Below are 14,213 nucleotides of genomic sequence, written 5' to 3' on the forward strand. Positions count from 1 at the left end.
TTTCATCAACAGAATTCCGTAAAATGATGTACAAAGCATTTACAAGTTTTGATATTAGCTAAAACTTTTGTAAATATCTAAAACCCGAATTTATTGCAACGCACATGCTGTAACTTTTTAACCACGGTAACAAATGACTTGAAATTTTCAGATAAGATTCTTCGACGAATTTTTAGTAAGGCAACAATAGACTAAAGTTAAATGGCAAACTTATATACACTTTTCAATTAGGGAATCCAAAAGCTGTTTTTAAACTTTATACAGTTGCGAAAAAGTCCATCCTTAGAAGTCCTCTGGGATTATTTTTAGAACTCTTCTTGACTTTTACTCAGAACACCTTGGAACTGAAATTCCCTTAGAGTTTCAGACAAATTTCCTCAAAAAAATTATTCCCGGAATGAGCTAGAAATTACCGGTACTCCCATGAAATCTTCCTCAAAATCCCTTTGGAATTACACTGAAAATTTAATTTTCTCTGTATTCTTTTCGGAATTATCTTCGAACTATCTGCAGGATTCACTAGAAATTAAACGCAGAATTTTCTTGGAATACTTCCCAGAAATCCATTTGGAACTATCATTAGAATTTAATATCCTTGAGGTTCTTCTCGGATTTTTTAGAACTCTCATTAGAGCTCTTTTGAAATTCTGCTATGAAGTTCACTGGAATTACATTTGGAACTCTTCAGGATTTTTTTCTCAGAACACCTTGGAACTGAAATTCCTTTAGAGTATCAGAAATTTTTCCCGGAATGAGCTAGAAATTATCCTCGGAATTTGCTTGAAATTTTGCTTAAAATCCCTTAAAAATTACACTCAAAATTGAATTTTCTCGGTATTCTTTTCGAAATTGTCTTGGAACTACTGCAAAATGCACTTAAAATTATCTGCAGTATTTTTTTGAATTCTCCTCAGAAATATTTTAGAACTGTCATAAGAATTCAATATCCTTCAGGTTCTTCTCGGAATATTTTAGAACTTTTTTTTTTCTCAGAACACCTTGGAACTGAAATTCCCCTAAAGTTTTAGAAGAATTTCCTCTGCATTCTCCAAAAATTCTTCCCAGAATGAGCTTGAAATTATCCTCAGAATTCCTTTGAAATTTTTCTCAACATCCCTTTGGAATTTCATTCAAAATTTTCGAAATTATCTTGGAACTATCTGCAGAAATCTAGGAACTATCCCCAGAAATCTTTTCTTTTAGAACTGTCCTCAGAATTCAATGCCCTTGAGGTTCTTCTCGGAAGTCAAGTTTAAGTTGTCCGTCCATTCACCAAAACGTTGTAGTTTTTTTTTACCAAAAATGTTCAATAAAACTTGCCTCTTCATGCAGCAGATTGTTGCAAATCTTACACCAGAAATTTTAAATACAAACTTACCTCCAGAAAATTTTACACCTGAAAATTTCAATTGATCAGAACCATGCAAATTTTTCACCGTTAGTGTTCTATAAAAATTGCTTCTCCAATCTTCTGATTGGTGCAGATTTGCTTTTTCCATTTTCCACCAGAAATTTTCAATATTGAAGCAAGCAATCATTGAAGCAAGAAGCATCATCAGAATGTTTGCAGGTTTTCCACCAAATAAAGCTTGCCCTTATTTTTCATCATAAATTGTCAGTAATGCAGCTTCCCTCCAATCATCAGAATGGTGCACATTTTACACCAGAAATTGTTATTAAAGCTTGTTTCTCTATTTAGCAGAAGGATGCAAATTTAAGACCAAAATTTCAATACAGATCAATTTTAAATAAAGCTTGTGCCTTCATTTACCAGACCAGTGCAATTTTCCCGCCAGAAATTTTCCGTTCATTTAATTTATCAGAGCGATGCAAATTTTGCACCAGAAATTTTCAATAAAGTATGCTCCTCCATTCACCAGAACGGTGCACCAATTATTGTCAGTGATGTTTGTTTCACCATGTACCTTTGTTGTTCAATTTTCAGGTTTTGCCTCTTCATGCACCAGAATGCTGCAAATTTTCCACCATAAATTTTTAATGAAGCTTGCATTCATCAGAACGATGTAAATTATGCACCAGAAAAATGAATAAACCTTGCTTCTACATGCACCATAGCGTAGCAAACTTTCCACCAGAGATTTTCAGTAAAATGTGCACCTCCAAATTTTTACCGTGATTCAGATGATATTTTTACATCAGAAATATTCAATTAAAAGCTTTTTCTTCGACTTACCATCACGAAGTTGAATTTTTTCAACCTTAAACTTACCCTCTTTTTTTAACCCTCCATGAAACAGCTTGAATTTTTTGTATGCACCGCAACACAGTGGTGTAATTTTTTGACCAAAAAATTGAATTGAAGTTTGTCCCTTCATGCACCTTTGTGGTGCAATTTTATGGCACCATCTCAAAGGAAATGACATAATAAAAGGTTTTCAGTGCCCTGATTTTTTTAAATTAAGTTATTGTACCTTCAAATAAATTTATCAAGAAATCAAGTTATTTTATATCGTAATTTTGTAAATGTGATAATTAAAATCTTATTTATAAAAGGGGGGAGGGGCAATTACCCCACCCTGTGCACACCAGTGTCTGTAGGTACGGTCCCGGTATAAGAAGAAATGAGCAGCAAAACAAGAAGGCAAAATCAGTTGAATAATCCAGACCCTGCTGCCCTCCTAACTAACATAAACTTGACAAAACTCAATGTTACCGTGACAGCTGTTGATGTACAGAGTTGAATTCGGTTTCTTGTTACATCGGATGTTGTGTTAACAATCCTTGCCACAAGGACGTGCTGTTATTGACCATACAAATTAATGAACCTATGAAGGATATGTACGCAAGCCCCTTTTATTTGGATCCCCTAGGTAAACATGTCAATATTTGGTATACAAATGAAACTATAATGTTCAGAATCGAAACCGATAACTGTAGATTCAAGTAATGAAGGATAATCTAAACAAATCTTGAACAAGAAAACATTAGATTGATGCGTCATTTACCGTGGAACTGCTGGAAATTCTTGAATATAAAGGAAGACATCTCAAAACTCAGGGTGCCCCTATTCGAACATTTGTGAATTTGTCAAGTAGCATTACTAATACAGTGCTTCACCAATCATCACTGCATTACCGATGAAAAATACATTTTGACATTTCACTCCACGGGTTAATTGTGGACTGGCTTCCCCTAATTAAAGCCCAGTGTACACTTCTGGGACACACCCTGCTGTCGATACGTCAACTTCATTTGCATTTTATCGTCAAACTTGTTCTTGAGAACGAAATTCAAAGAGCTGAAACTTAATTACACGTCAGTAAAAAAAAGTACTCGCCCAACCAGTATTGCTGTCCACAGTAAAACCACTAGATCAAACTTAATTTTCTGGTTCACTTTTATTCGCAGCAATCACAATCAATCTTCTCATCTTTCATCAACAATCATAAAATGAACAAAAGAATCTCGACCGCCCCTGTCCGTCTATCGACGTGGGACCGTATTGCTGCAAACGTTTTGAACACACTGCTCTGTAACCACCTCACCCATCGGTACCACAACAACATCGGTCAGTTAGCAGTTACACACATGGCGCATTTCCGTTTGAGTATGTAATCAGCTGAAGATATCACGGCTTAAATACTATAGAATGAATTTTCCACGCAGCATCCTGAGAATGTATCCTGGTCCCATCTTCTAATGATGGTAATGGCCATAGTGCAGAGCTGGAGCGTAGGCATAAGCTGGAACCGCGTGGTACGAGGTTTTGACTATTGGTGTCGAAACCAGGGTGTGCTTAACGGCCGGTGCGAAGATCGGTTCGGAATACTTGGCCGAACTGTGCACAACGGTGGAGCTCTGATGCGAGACGGCAGTCGGAATGTGCTTCACGACGGTTCCAACGTGAGCCACCGTGGGTTCCTCGATGATACTCTTCTGGTAGTGGATTTCCGGCTTGGCAATCAGAGCCGGTGCGGCATGGTACACGAACGGAGCAGCATGGTAACTGTACGGTGCCGAATGGTATCCCGGCCGGGCAGCGGCCAGAGCGAAGATCGTCGACAACACCACCTAGAACGAGAATGGAAATTGTTAGAACACGTACAGGTGCAATTAGGACTGGAGACCGTTTACCAATTTGAACATTTTTGAGCAAGTAGGGTTGATTGTTTTCCAAAAGGTCTGTGTTGAAGAACGTTTGGATTGTACTATGATCTTGGTTGAGTCAGCGGGTTTCTTTTATACCCCGGACACTGACTGGTCCCTGTGTGTTAAGTTATTCAAACAGCTACCAGCTAGTAGCGTCAAGCCGATGCCAATGTAATCCAAAGTGCTTTTTCTTACAGAACGGGGGGTTACCTCCACAATGGAGCCACCGAGCGATCTCCGGCAGGTAGGTACGGGTTTGGAGGTTGCACGGCTGGCGTCACACATGCAATAGCACAGTACTAGGGGGTTGCAAGAAAGTGTACTGGCCGGTTGGTACTATATACCATCAAGAACTGTCCAACTGGCTTTGCGGCAGCAGCGAGAGAGTGGATGCAATTGAATGGGGGTGGAACCATAGTGTGTGCAAAGAAAAACTTGGCCCACGGAGAGAGATAGAGAGGGAGGACGAGGCTCTGGCACCCGTTTATCCGTGTTTGCATGCTCGTGAACTGAAAGAGTTGAGGGCTCGTGCTGTGGCGTAAGGTTGTAGGTTCGTGGTGTGTTGTTTTTCTGCCGGCAGTTATTAATATTTTATTGTAGCGATCTTAACGAACCAAATTTGTCACAGGATGTAATGTGAAGAGTTCATGTAATGGTTAATTTTAATTCTTCCATTGGATTTCAGCTTGAGGCAGTTTTAATTTTGACTCCAGGTGGTTCAAATCAGGTTGTTTCTGAAAATTAGCTGTCGGATATTGGACTGAAAATATTAAAAAAAAAAATGCTTCGGTAATTTAAATTTTTGTCAGAAATCTTGATCTAAGAAGTTTCACTTAGAAGGAGTTTCAGACCAAATTTACCGCTTCAAATTCCATGAAACTTCGCAAAATTGTTCGCTAGGGGCAATTAACCAAGTTCGAGTTGCAATTCGGCCATTTTGACTTAGGCCTAATTTAACAAACTAGTGTATTCGATATTTTTCAATATATCATAGCAAGAAAACGGCTCTCGTCTAATTGAAATGACGTCTGAGACAATATTGCCTGAAAAATAGCTCCAAATATGCACTAATACACAGCAAAAAAATAATTTTGATATCACATCAAAGTGGATGCACTACAATCATGTCGAAAATTTCATGTAATTTTATGACCACATAAATAAACAAATGCAGTAAAAGCAGCGTAATGTCAGTTCATGCATTGTATTAATGATAATTTTGTCCTTTTTAGCAAGTAATATTACACCACATTTTCGACATGATTGTAGTGCATCCACTTTGACGTGATATCAAAATTATTTTTTTGCTGTGTAGGATAGGTGTACCAGTTATGGCTATACACAGCAGAATATAAATTTTAATATTACATATTACAAGAGGATGTCGAAAATCTCATGTAATTTTCATGGCAACAAAAATAAACAAATACAGTAAAAGCAGCGTAATGTCATTATTGATGATTAATGATAATTGTGTCCTTTTTGGCAAGTAATATTACACCATATTTTCAACATGATTGAAGTACATCAACCTTGATGTGATATTAAAATTAATTTTTAGCTTTGTACGTTCCTATTATTATGTGTTTCATTTGAGGCATATGGGAATCCTTTATGCCATAATTGGAACACATCATAATAGAAACGTATAACAGTGACTGGTACATGTACCCTAGTTGATATTCTACGATTTTGGTCAATTTTGAATTGTCTATTGACGGAAACTTGTGAATTTGTTTCAATGTGTATTTTCATCTCGGAATACAACCCAGATTCTTACAACTTTGTTTCAGACATTTTTTCAATTAGATGAACCGTTTTCGTGCTATGATTTAATGGAACATAACAAATACGCCATTTTGCAAAATTAGGTGTTATAGATTTTTTTCTAAATTAAGTGATTTGACAAGTGTATAGGAAAAATGTTTTTCTTAAAGGCTTGTACATAATGGATTCCATGGAAAAATTAAACAAACCTTGATTGTTTACACGAGAAATAGATGGATGTATAGAATATTATTTTTTGGGTATTTTGTAAAAAACTTGTAAAAGACTTGTTTCTATTGTTCATTCTTAAGTTATGCGTTTGACTATCATTCATTTTAGCAAAGCATAATTTTGTATGAATCACAATCTATACCTTCCCCGAATAACGATACGGATACAATGTAAATTGAAAAAAGTTACATGCAATTGTTTGGTGTCCATTTTATAAACTGAACAGTCATTACCAGGGCGTCACAATATCAGCTTTAATCGACCAAAATGATGCGACGCAGAGACTGCTGGCTTTCTTTTTCTGTTAAAGTCGAACAGCTTCGCAGCATTCTAGAACCTCAGTCGGCGTGCACAAACAAATGTTCAATCGTTTGTCTATCTTTCTCCCGTCGCTCCATTGGTCTCCCTTTCAAGCTTCGGTGAAACGGATGAGCGAAAGAGCGTTCGACTTTGATAGTTTTCTCTTTCATGAAACACATCAACAGAGGTTTCATGACGTATATGACGGAAAATGAAATTACATATATAAAGCATTTCTCACGTGAAAACACTTGAAGATTACACGTAATATGTTTGATTTATCTTCCATCCACATATTTATCTAAAAAAAATTAACGAAAACGGGACATAACGCATTTTAAACAAATTGAAAGAGCGGTGATAGAGTGTTCGTGAAAGGAGATTGAAAGCCATAATGAGGTTTCGTTTAACTAGACAATCGACGTTACTTACATTGAAAGCGATGAGCAAAGCAACGACGAGAAGATCCACAGCCAGCGTTTCCTTCTAAGCGTGCTTCTTTTTCATTATGATTTCTTGCTGATAGTCTAGCTAGGCGTTATAGAAATGAAGCGTTGAACACGTTTGTATGAGAGAAACAAAACTCGAGTTCATTTTAGAGCCCTGGTTATTACCTCTTTTAGTGGATCATGCATTCACATTTAGCCGGTTAAAGCTACAGTTTCGGTGAGTTTTAGTTATGGCCAGCTGTTCGATCGGTATATTTTCGATGGCTGTTATAATAGAAGTGGAGATGAAGAAATGTTTCCTTCTTTTAAACATAACCGTTCCTTCGAGTTGTACTGATTTCGCTATTTTCTAAATAATCCAAATGGATCATTCCAGCTCAAGTGGGTACACCACGTATGGTCGATGTCACTGATTTGAGCCAAACTTGGCCAAAATGCTTATTTTGGAATTCTGAACAAACACTTTTTTTTCTTTTTTTCTCTAAAGTGCCTAGATCTTTCTGGGCTACAACCCTGGATTTTCGAGATTTTTAAAAATTTCAACTTTCAGAAGAGATTACTCCAATAAACTATTCGTGATCTAACACACTAAGATTTTGTTTTCGTGTTCGGTAAATTTTACCGAAATCAGAACAGCTGAACGTTCGGTAAAACTTTGACCTTCATTATTAAGGCAATTGAATTTGAAAATAATTTTAAAACATGTTCAACCTTGTTTGAATGATAAAATTTTGTCATTTTAGTGGAGATTTAGTTATAAAATAGCGGAAAAGCAATTGAATTGAATTGCATAAATTTTACCGAACAGTTCAGCTGTTCAGATTTCGGTAAAAATTACCGAATTCGGCGATAATTTCTAAAAGTGTAGAACGTCAACTTGAAGGGTTTTTAATGTAAATTCTTATATGTGTACAAAAATTTTGTTTTTGTTTTAGTACTAACAGTAAACAAACTGATTACCAGCAGGTATCCAAATTGTCAAAAAATGGCCTATTTTCAGCATGGGCGGGATTTTTTGTTTCTTAATATTTTGGGCTCGAATTTTCACCACACTTTGAAAAACTCTTCTACTTTATCTGTTTCCAAGGGGAAATGATTTGGACAAATAGTTTTTGTAATATGGCCAGATGAGTGAGAGGTAGTTTTGAGCTTTTCTGGTGAAAAATCAATGCTATTTAATATATTTTTATTTTTTCTTGAATTGCTTCACGCTGATGGCACAATCATATTTTTATGTTATTTTTCACATTTTCTTGGCTGGATTCTCATTCTTTGAAATTATAACTACCTCATTTATTTACTTCTGTCCATAATTTAATTGAGGTTCTAAAAGTGAAAAATACGTTCCTAAGGGATACAACCAAAACGTGAAGTACGATGAAATCAGACAGATTGGCAGGTATATAAAATTACAGTTGTGGATGACAGCTGCTACTTGGATAATACCCTTATTTGAGGAATTAATCTCACGAGCAAGAATACCTTTTTCTTATTATAGTTATAAAGAAAAATAAACGTACCTTTATTTTTCATTTTTTGAAAACACACTTTCCATTCATGAACGTAACTGTCATGTTTTTCTTCTACCCATTTGGAGCTACGCATAGGAAACAGTTGCAGACTTATAATTAGTCTCAGTATTAGTATATATTTTTAGGCTTGCAAAAACAAAACAAGTAGTAAGTTGTGTTTGTGCTCAGAAGACAAAATTTGCCTGGGACATAAGAAGAGGTATATTTTCAACATTGGGAGCACTTCAAAAATTATTTAATCTCACTTGGCTGATAGCAAACAGATATTTATGTAAAAGTGAATCGCAAGTATGTAAAATGAGACAATATGGATATCTGCCTGTAATCAGTATGTTTACTGTAAAAACAAAATGTGTTTACACATATAAAAATCTACATTTAAAAGTTGACGTTCTAAGATCACGAATAGCTTATTTGGTTGTGGAGTAATCTCTTCTGAAAGTTGAAATTTTAAAAAATCTCGAAAACCCAGGGTTGTAGCCCAGAAGGATCTGGGCATTTTAGAGCAAAATCATAAAAAGTGTTTGTTCAGAATTCCAAAATAAGCATTTTCTCCAAGTTTGGCTAAAATCGGTGACATGGACCACAACTTTTTTAAATTCTGTACCCACTTGAGCTGGAATGACCCATATATTATTTCAGCATTTCTATCAGCAATATTTTATATCAGAATTTCTATCTATTCATAATTCTTATTGATATTTTTAATCCAATACATATTCTAATTCTTATTCCTTTTCTAGCAATAGCATTAACAAACCTCAATACACAACAAATTTAAATCGCTGAAAATCAGCCAAATTTTGCTGATTTTGGACTTGATGAACGATCAGCAAACTTTTCAGCAAAATAATGCTGCTGAATCTACCAGCAATTTCAACCTCTGTCAAAATGACAACATTTTACTGAAAATCAGTAAAAAATTCAGAAATATTTTTACTGATTTTTCAGCAATCCAAAAATTTGACATTTGAGAGTATTTTGCTGAAAATATCAGAAAAACTTTTTTTTTCCATTAACAGCTTAATGGGTGTTCGTAAATATGATTTTTTATTATTTGAAAAGAATATAGCATGCACTTTTCCATGATTATTTAATATTGTGCTGTCAGTTTTCACTTCAATTTAATTTTTATAGGCTGATACCTCTACCTCCATCGTATTAGACGAGGTATAAGGTAGGTCCTTGAGAAAGAATTATTCTCATCAAGCCGGGAGCATGTTTCTTAATAGTTGTTGAGATTAACCTAGTAAACACATAAGTTCGGCATGTGTTAAAGTATATTAGCAATATTCAAACATAGATTACTGGGAAACATACCATCCTTAATCACCGAAGAATTTGAGATATAAATTCGCTGCAACCTCTAGACACCCATTTTAACTTTTGTGCAAAGTTACTTGATTGCTTGTGATGCTAGCACTTTGACAGCTCTTTATTTTTTTATATCTTTATTAAGGAGACTTTCAGCCCTGGGTTGGTTCGTCTCCGGTGCTCTTCATTGATTTCCAGCAGATCACTCATGTTTGCTGTAGTATTCAGTAAAAAAACAATTGTTAGCTGATTTTTGGCAAAACTCGTAGTTTACTGATCTTGTTTAGTAATTCGTTTTTCTGGTTTTCAAATCTGAAATTTGGTGTGTAGGGTTGCTTTACATAGGAATTATTATTCACAACAAAAAATAACTTTAATATTACATCCAAGAGGATGCTTTTCAATCATGTCGAGAATCTCATATAATTTTTATGGCCACACAAATAAACAAATTCAGTAAAAGCAACGTAATGTCAGTTCATGCACTGTATTTATGATAATTTTGCCCTTTTTGGCAAGTAATATTACACCATATTTTCGACACGATTGAAGTACATCCACTTTGATGTGATATTAAAATTATTTTTTTGCTGTGTTTAAATGCATTCTAAATTAATGTTTTGATTAAATTTCGTCGAAATGACCCATTCGGATAAATGACTCATTCAGAGAAATGACCCATTCGGCGAAATAACCCATTCAGTGAAATGACCTATTCGGTGAAATGACTGATTCGACGAAATGTCATTCTGCGAAATGTCATTCTGCGAAACGTCCTTAGGCGAAACGTCCTTTGGCGAAACGTTCTTCGGCGAAACGTCCTTCGGCGGAACGTCCTTCGGCGAAACGTCCTTTGACGAAACGTCCTTCGGCGAAACGTCCTTCGGCGAAACGTCTTTCGGCGAAACGTCCTTCGGCGAAACGTCCTTCGGCGAAACGTCCTTCGGCGAAACGTCCTTCGGCGAAACGTCCTTCGGCGAAACGTCCTTCGGCGAAACGTCCTTCGGCGAAACGTCCTTTGGCGAAACGTTATCTGACGAAACGTCTTTCGGCGAAACGTCCTTCGGTGAAATGTCCTTGGGTGAAATGATACAGCCTCTTATCAGTGATATCAAAATTAGCCATGTAAAACCATAACCAAGAATTACCGGAACCGGTTCTATGGTGGCTATATTGCTCCATGCTTGTCGTTATGAGTAACATTGGTCATATTTCGTCGAGTAGATGTGATTTGATATGTCTCTAGAAATGGTTATGATACATCAAATTTGACCATACGGAATCATAACCCGGAATATCCAGTAGTGGTTCTACGGTGACCTTATGGCTCTATGGTTGTTGTATTAAGTGCCATTGGTCATATTTGATTTGATATGCCGCATGATATGGTTATGGTAGATAATACATTTGACCATATGGAACCATAATCCGGAACATTTGGAACCGATTCCATGGTAGGCATGGGATTATTATTGTTCTTTATCATTGCCGGGAGTTCCATGTCAAAAATCAATATGTTGTCACAATGATAGGTAAGATAGTAAACATTGAAAAAACACCTCCATGCCAACACGTTCTTGAATATATTTAACAAAGAGGGAGGGGCCTTGGAGGGAATACCACTCGACAGATTAAAAAACCACTCATCGGAATGATGTTAAAAAAATCATTTTAATCGGCCTTGGAATCTATGAGATAAACAATTCAAGAGCCACATGTGAATAAGGGGAAACAAGCTTTTCGTAAACAATCCTGTATATGCCCTTTTCTCACCAACCGAGGGTCACCCACGCAAACCAACAACACCATCGGGAAGGAGAAATTTTCCCCTATCGGGTGATGTTGATGGTTTGCGTTAGTGTCATATGGGTGGCGAAAAAAGGGCATAAGAAGGTTTTTCTACAAAACAGCTTGTATGCCCTTTTCACATGTTGTTCTTGAATTTTTAAAATAAACAGTTTGCCCCAGGCTTTTACGGAATAAACGCGTTTCTGATCAAATATTAACAAATAAAGATCCTCACGTAAATTACAAAAATCGAGTAAAAAGTATTAATTCCAAAACCGTGTGAATCCAAAAAAAAATCACGCAACAAAGTCGTTTAAAAATAACCCGTTAAAACCACATAAACAGTGACTGCATGTCAAAAATTTACACATTGATTAGTTTTGCTTATTGCTATCTTGAAATAATCTGTAACTGAAATTTGATAGGGTTAACGTCAGCATCGGCACCCATTGATTATTTTCAGCAACAAAAATGCATGCGGTAAATTCACTGTAAATAATTTCCCATCAGAACATTTCGCTGAATGTATTCAAAGGATTTATTAAACTTTCAGCTTCAATTTAATAGAGTTGTTATGGCTGAACAAACGCATTTATATAGTTTTTTTTTCTTGAAATAAAATTCATGAACTACAAAATGATGCTGATTTCGAGTTGCCGATAATATAACAGCAGATTAACAAGCAGATCGAACGGAAAGGTTGCCAATGAAAAAGAAGCTGCCGACAATAGTTACACTTACATGAGAAGTTTGGAGCATTGTAAATGTGTTTTCAATCAGTTTTGGACAATTCTATCAATTAAAATAAATAAAGCAGCAGGCAGCAGCATAATGCAAACAACCAAACTCGGAAAATATGTGCGTTACTTAGAGAAAAAGCCTATAGAAGCATATACGCTGCTTAGATTGCCGAGAATAGGTGAATTTCTTTATCTCGACCCAATATTTTAGACGTAGGACTACGTCTGTGATTTCTATATAAGGGTACACTTTGTGAAAACCTGAAATGGAACATTTAACGAAATTATGAAAGATTTTGAACTTTAATAGCTCAGCTGTCCCTGGATCAATTTCAATAATTTTATTACCAATCGAACAGAAATATTCCTACGCATCTGTTTGAATCAGGACTTTATTATTTTTCAAAATATCACTATTAAAAATTGCACAAATGTGCAAGTGTTGCTATGATAATTAAAATTATCACCGATTGCCTGCGAAATCGATTTCCCTAACACAGATTTCAAAGTTCTCCAGTACACAACGAAAGGCTCCCAAGCAGCTAGGTATAAAGGCTGCCCTCAACCGCTGATCAGATTCAGTTCCAAATACCGTGTGTGGTGGTGTCCGGTCGTCGGCATCACCAGCAGCAGTGCTTTCGGCGTGTGGCGTTGAACATTGTTCTCCAGTACACAACGAAAGGCTCCCCGAGCTGCTAGTTATCAAGGCTGCCCCCAACTGCCCAACTAAAATTCATATCAAAAAGTTCTTTTCACGGCCAATCATAGTCATACTAAATAGTATAAACAGAGAGAACCTCGCTCAAATGCCTATTCCTACCCAAAACACAAGCTCCTGCTGCAGTTAACAAATATCATTTATTATATAAGACCACATAGTCCTACGTCAACATTCCATTCAACCCCATAGGGCTGTCCTTTGTTGTTGTTTATTCTAGATTCAATTGGAACTATGTAAATCTACATGTTGCTACGAAAACAAATTAGATATGTGAAAATTGATCACCGGCGTAAAATTGGTTGGTTGATGATATATAGGGGAAATAGCTCTAATTTTGGCCTATGGATCTAAGATTGGACCCATCGCTAAAAATCTGCTATTTATCAATTTAATCAAGATGAACTCGTCATTGGGATGGTACGAATGGATATTTTTGGTCGCTATTGAAAATTTAGTCGATTGCTGAATTTATGTATGGGCCCAAATTAGGGCATTTAGGGCGACATTACATCCATTTCCCCTATCAAGAGTAATCTTGATAACATTTCATTATGAGATTTTAATGGTAGCTTTGACGAGTTTCTCTTGTAAAACAGTAGATTTTCCCGCATAGCTTTCAATTTTATTTAATTGACGTTGACTGTTTTCAAACATACAAATCATAGGGTTGGAACAATTGCGCGAGGAATTTTTTGCATTTTTCTACATCGTGTTATCCAAATGGGAGCTGGGTACCCGGGAGTCTTCTGGATGTAAAAGCTGTTAGATGTCATTTTTTGGCTAGGAATTTGACTGAAATTTCATGCACCAGACCCAACCCAGCCTTAATTTTCCAGGCATACTGGAAAACCTTTCCTTTCTCAATCAAAAAATTAGCTCACTGCTGCTAAATTCATTCCATTTTTAGGGTCTCCCTTCCTACCTTTTTTCTGCTTGAATCCACCGACAGAACATTTCTGGAAATTTCAATAACATACATACGTTCGGGGAGGCCGATTTAGTTTTATGAGATATTCATGCACTCGTAATAATAATAGCCATACATACTTTTACAAACCCATTTATGTGCGAGGCTCCGTGTCGCCTCCAGACCGCCTCAGGTTCCAGTGCAGTGCAGTCAGTCAGTAGGTAGCAGCTCGGAGAGGCCGAAAGAACAACCCGGCAGTATAGTGCGATGATGTGGAAATCGCACCAGGTGACTGAAAGAATGCGATCATGATCGTTTTTTTTCTTCTGTGTCTTGGTCCCACCATAGCTGCTG

General features: G+C 36.4%; 1 protein-coding gene across 1 annotated transcript; it reads right to left on the reverse strand.

Annotated features, from left to right (window-relative positions):
* Positions 1-3,340: 3,340 nt before the first annotated feature.
* On the reverse strand, positions 3,341-4,200 carry LOC135714388 (uncharacterized). Its single transcript, XM_065237736.1, has 2 exons — positions 4,096-4,200; positions 3,341-4,032 (listed from the first exon to the last, which is right to left on the reverse strand). Exons 1-2 carry the CDS (start codon positions 4,105-4,107, stop codon positions 3,658-3,660), a joined length of 387 nt encoding a protein of 128 aa, XP_065093808.1. The 5' UTR covers positions 4,108-4,200; the 3' UTR covers positions 3,341-3,657.
* Between the last annotated feature and the right edge of the window lie 10,013 nt (positions 4,201-14,213).

The sequence above is a fragment of the Ochlerotatus camptorhynchus genome, unplaced genomic scaffold, assembly GCF_037179485.1.
Source record: "Ochlerotatus camptorhynchus isolate MF236.1 unplaced genomic scaffold, CSIRO-AGI_Acam_v1.1 ptg000639l, whole genome shotgun sequence".
NCBI classification, from domain to species: Eukaryota; Metazoa; Arthropoda; class Insecta; order Diptera; family Culicidae; genus Ochlerotatus; species Ochlerotatus camptorhynchus.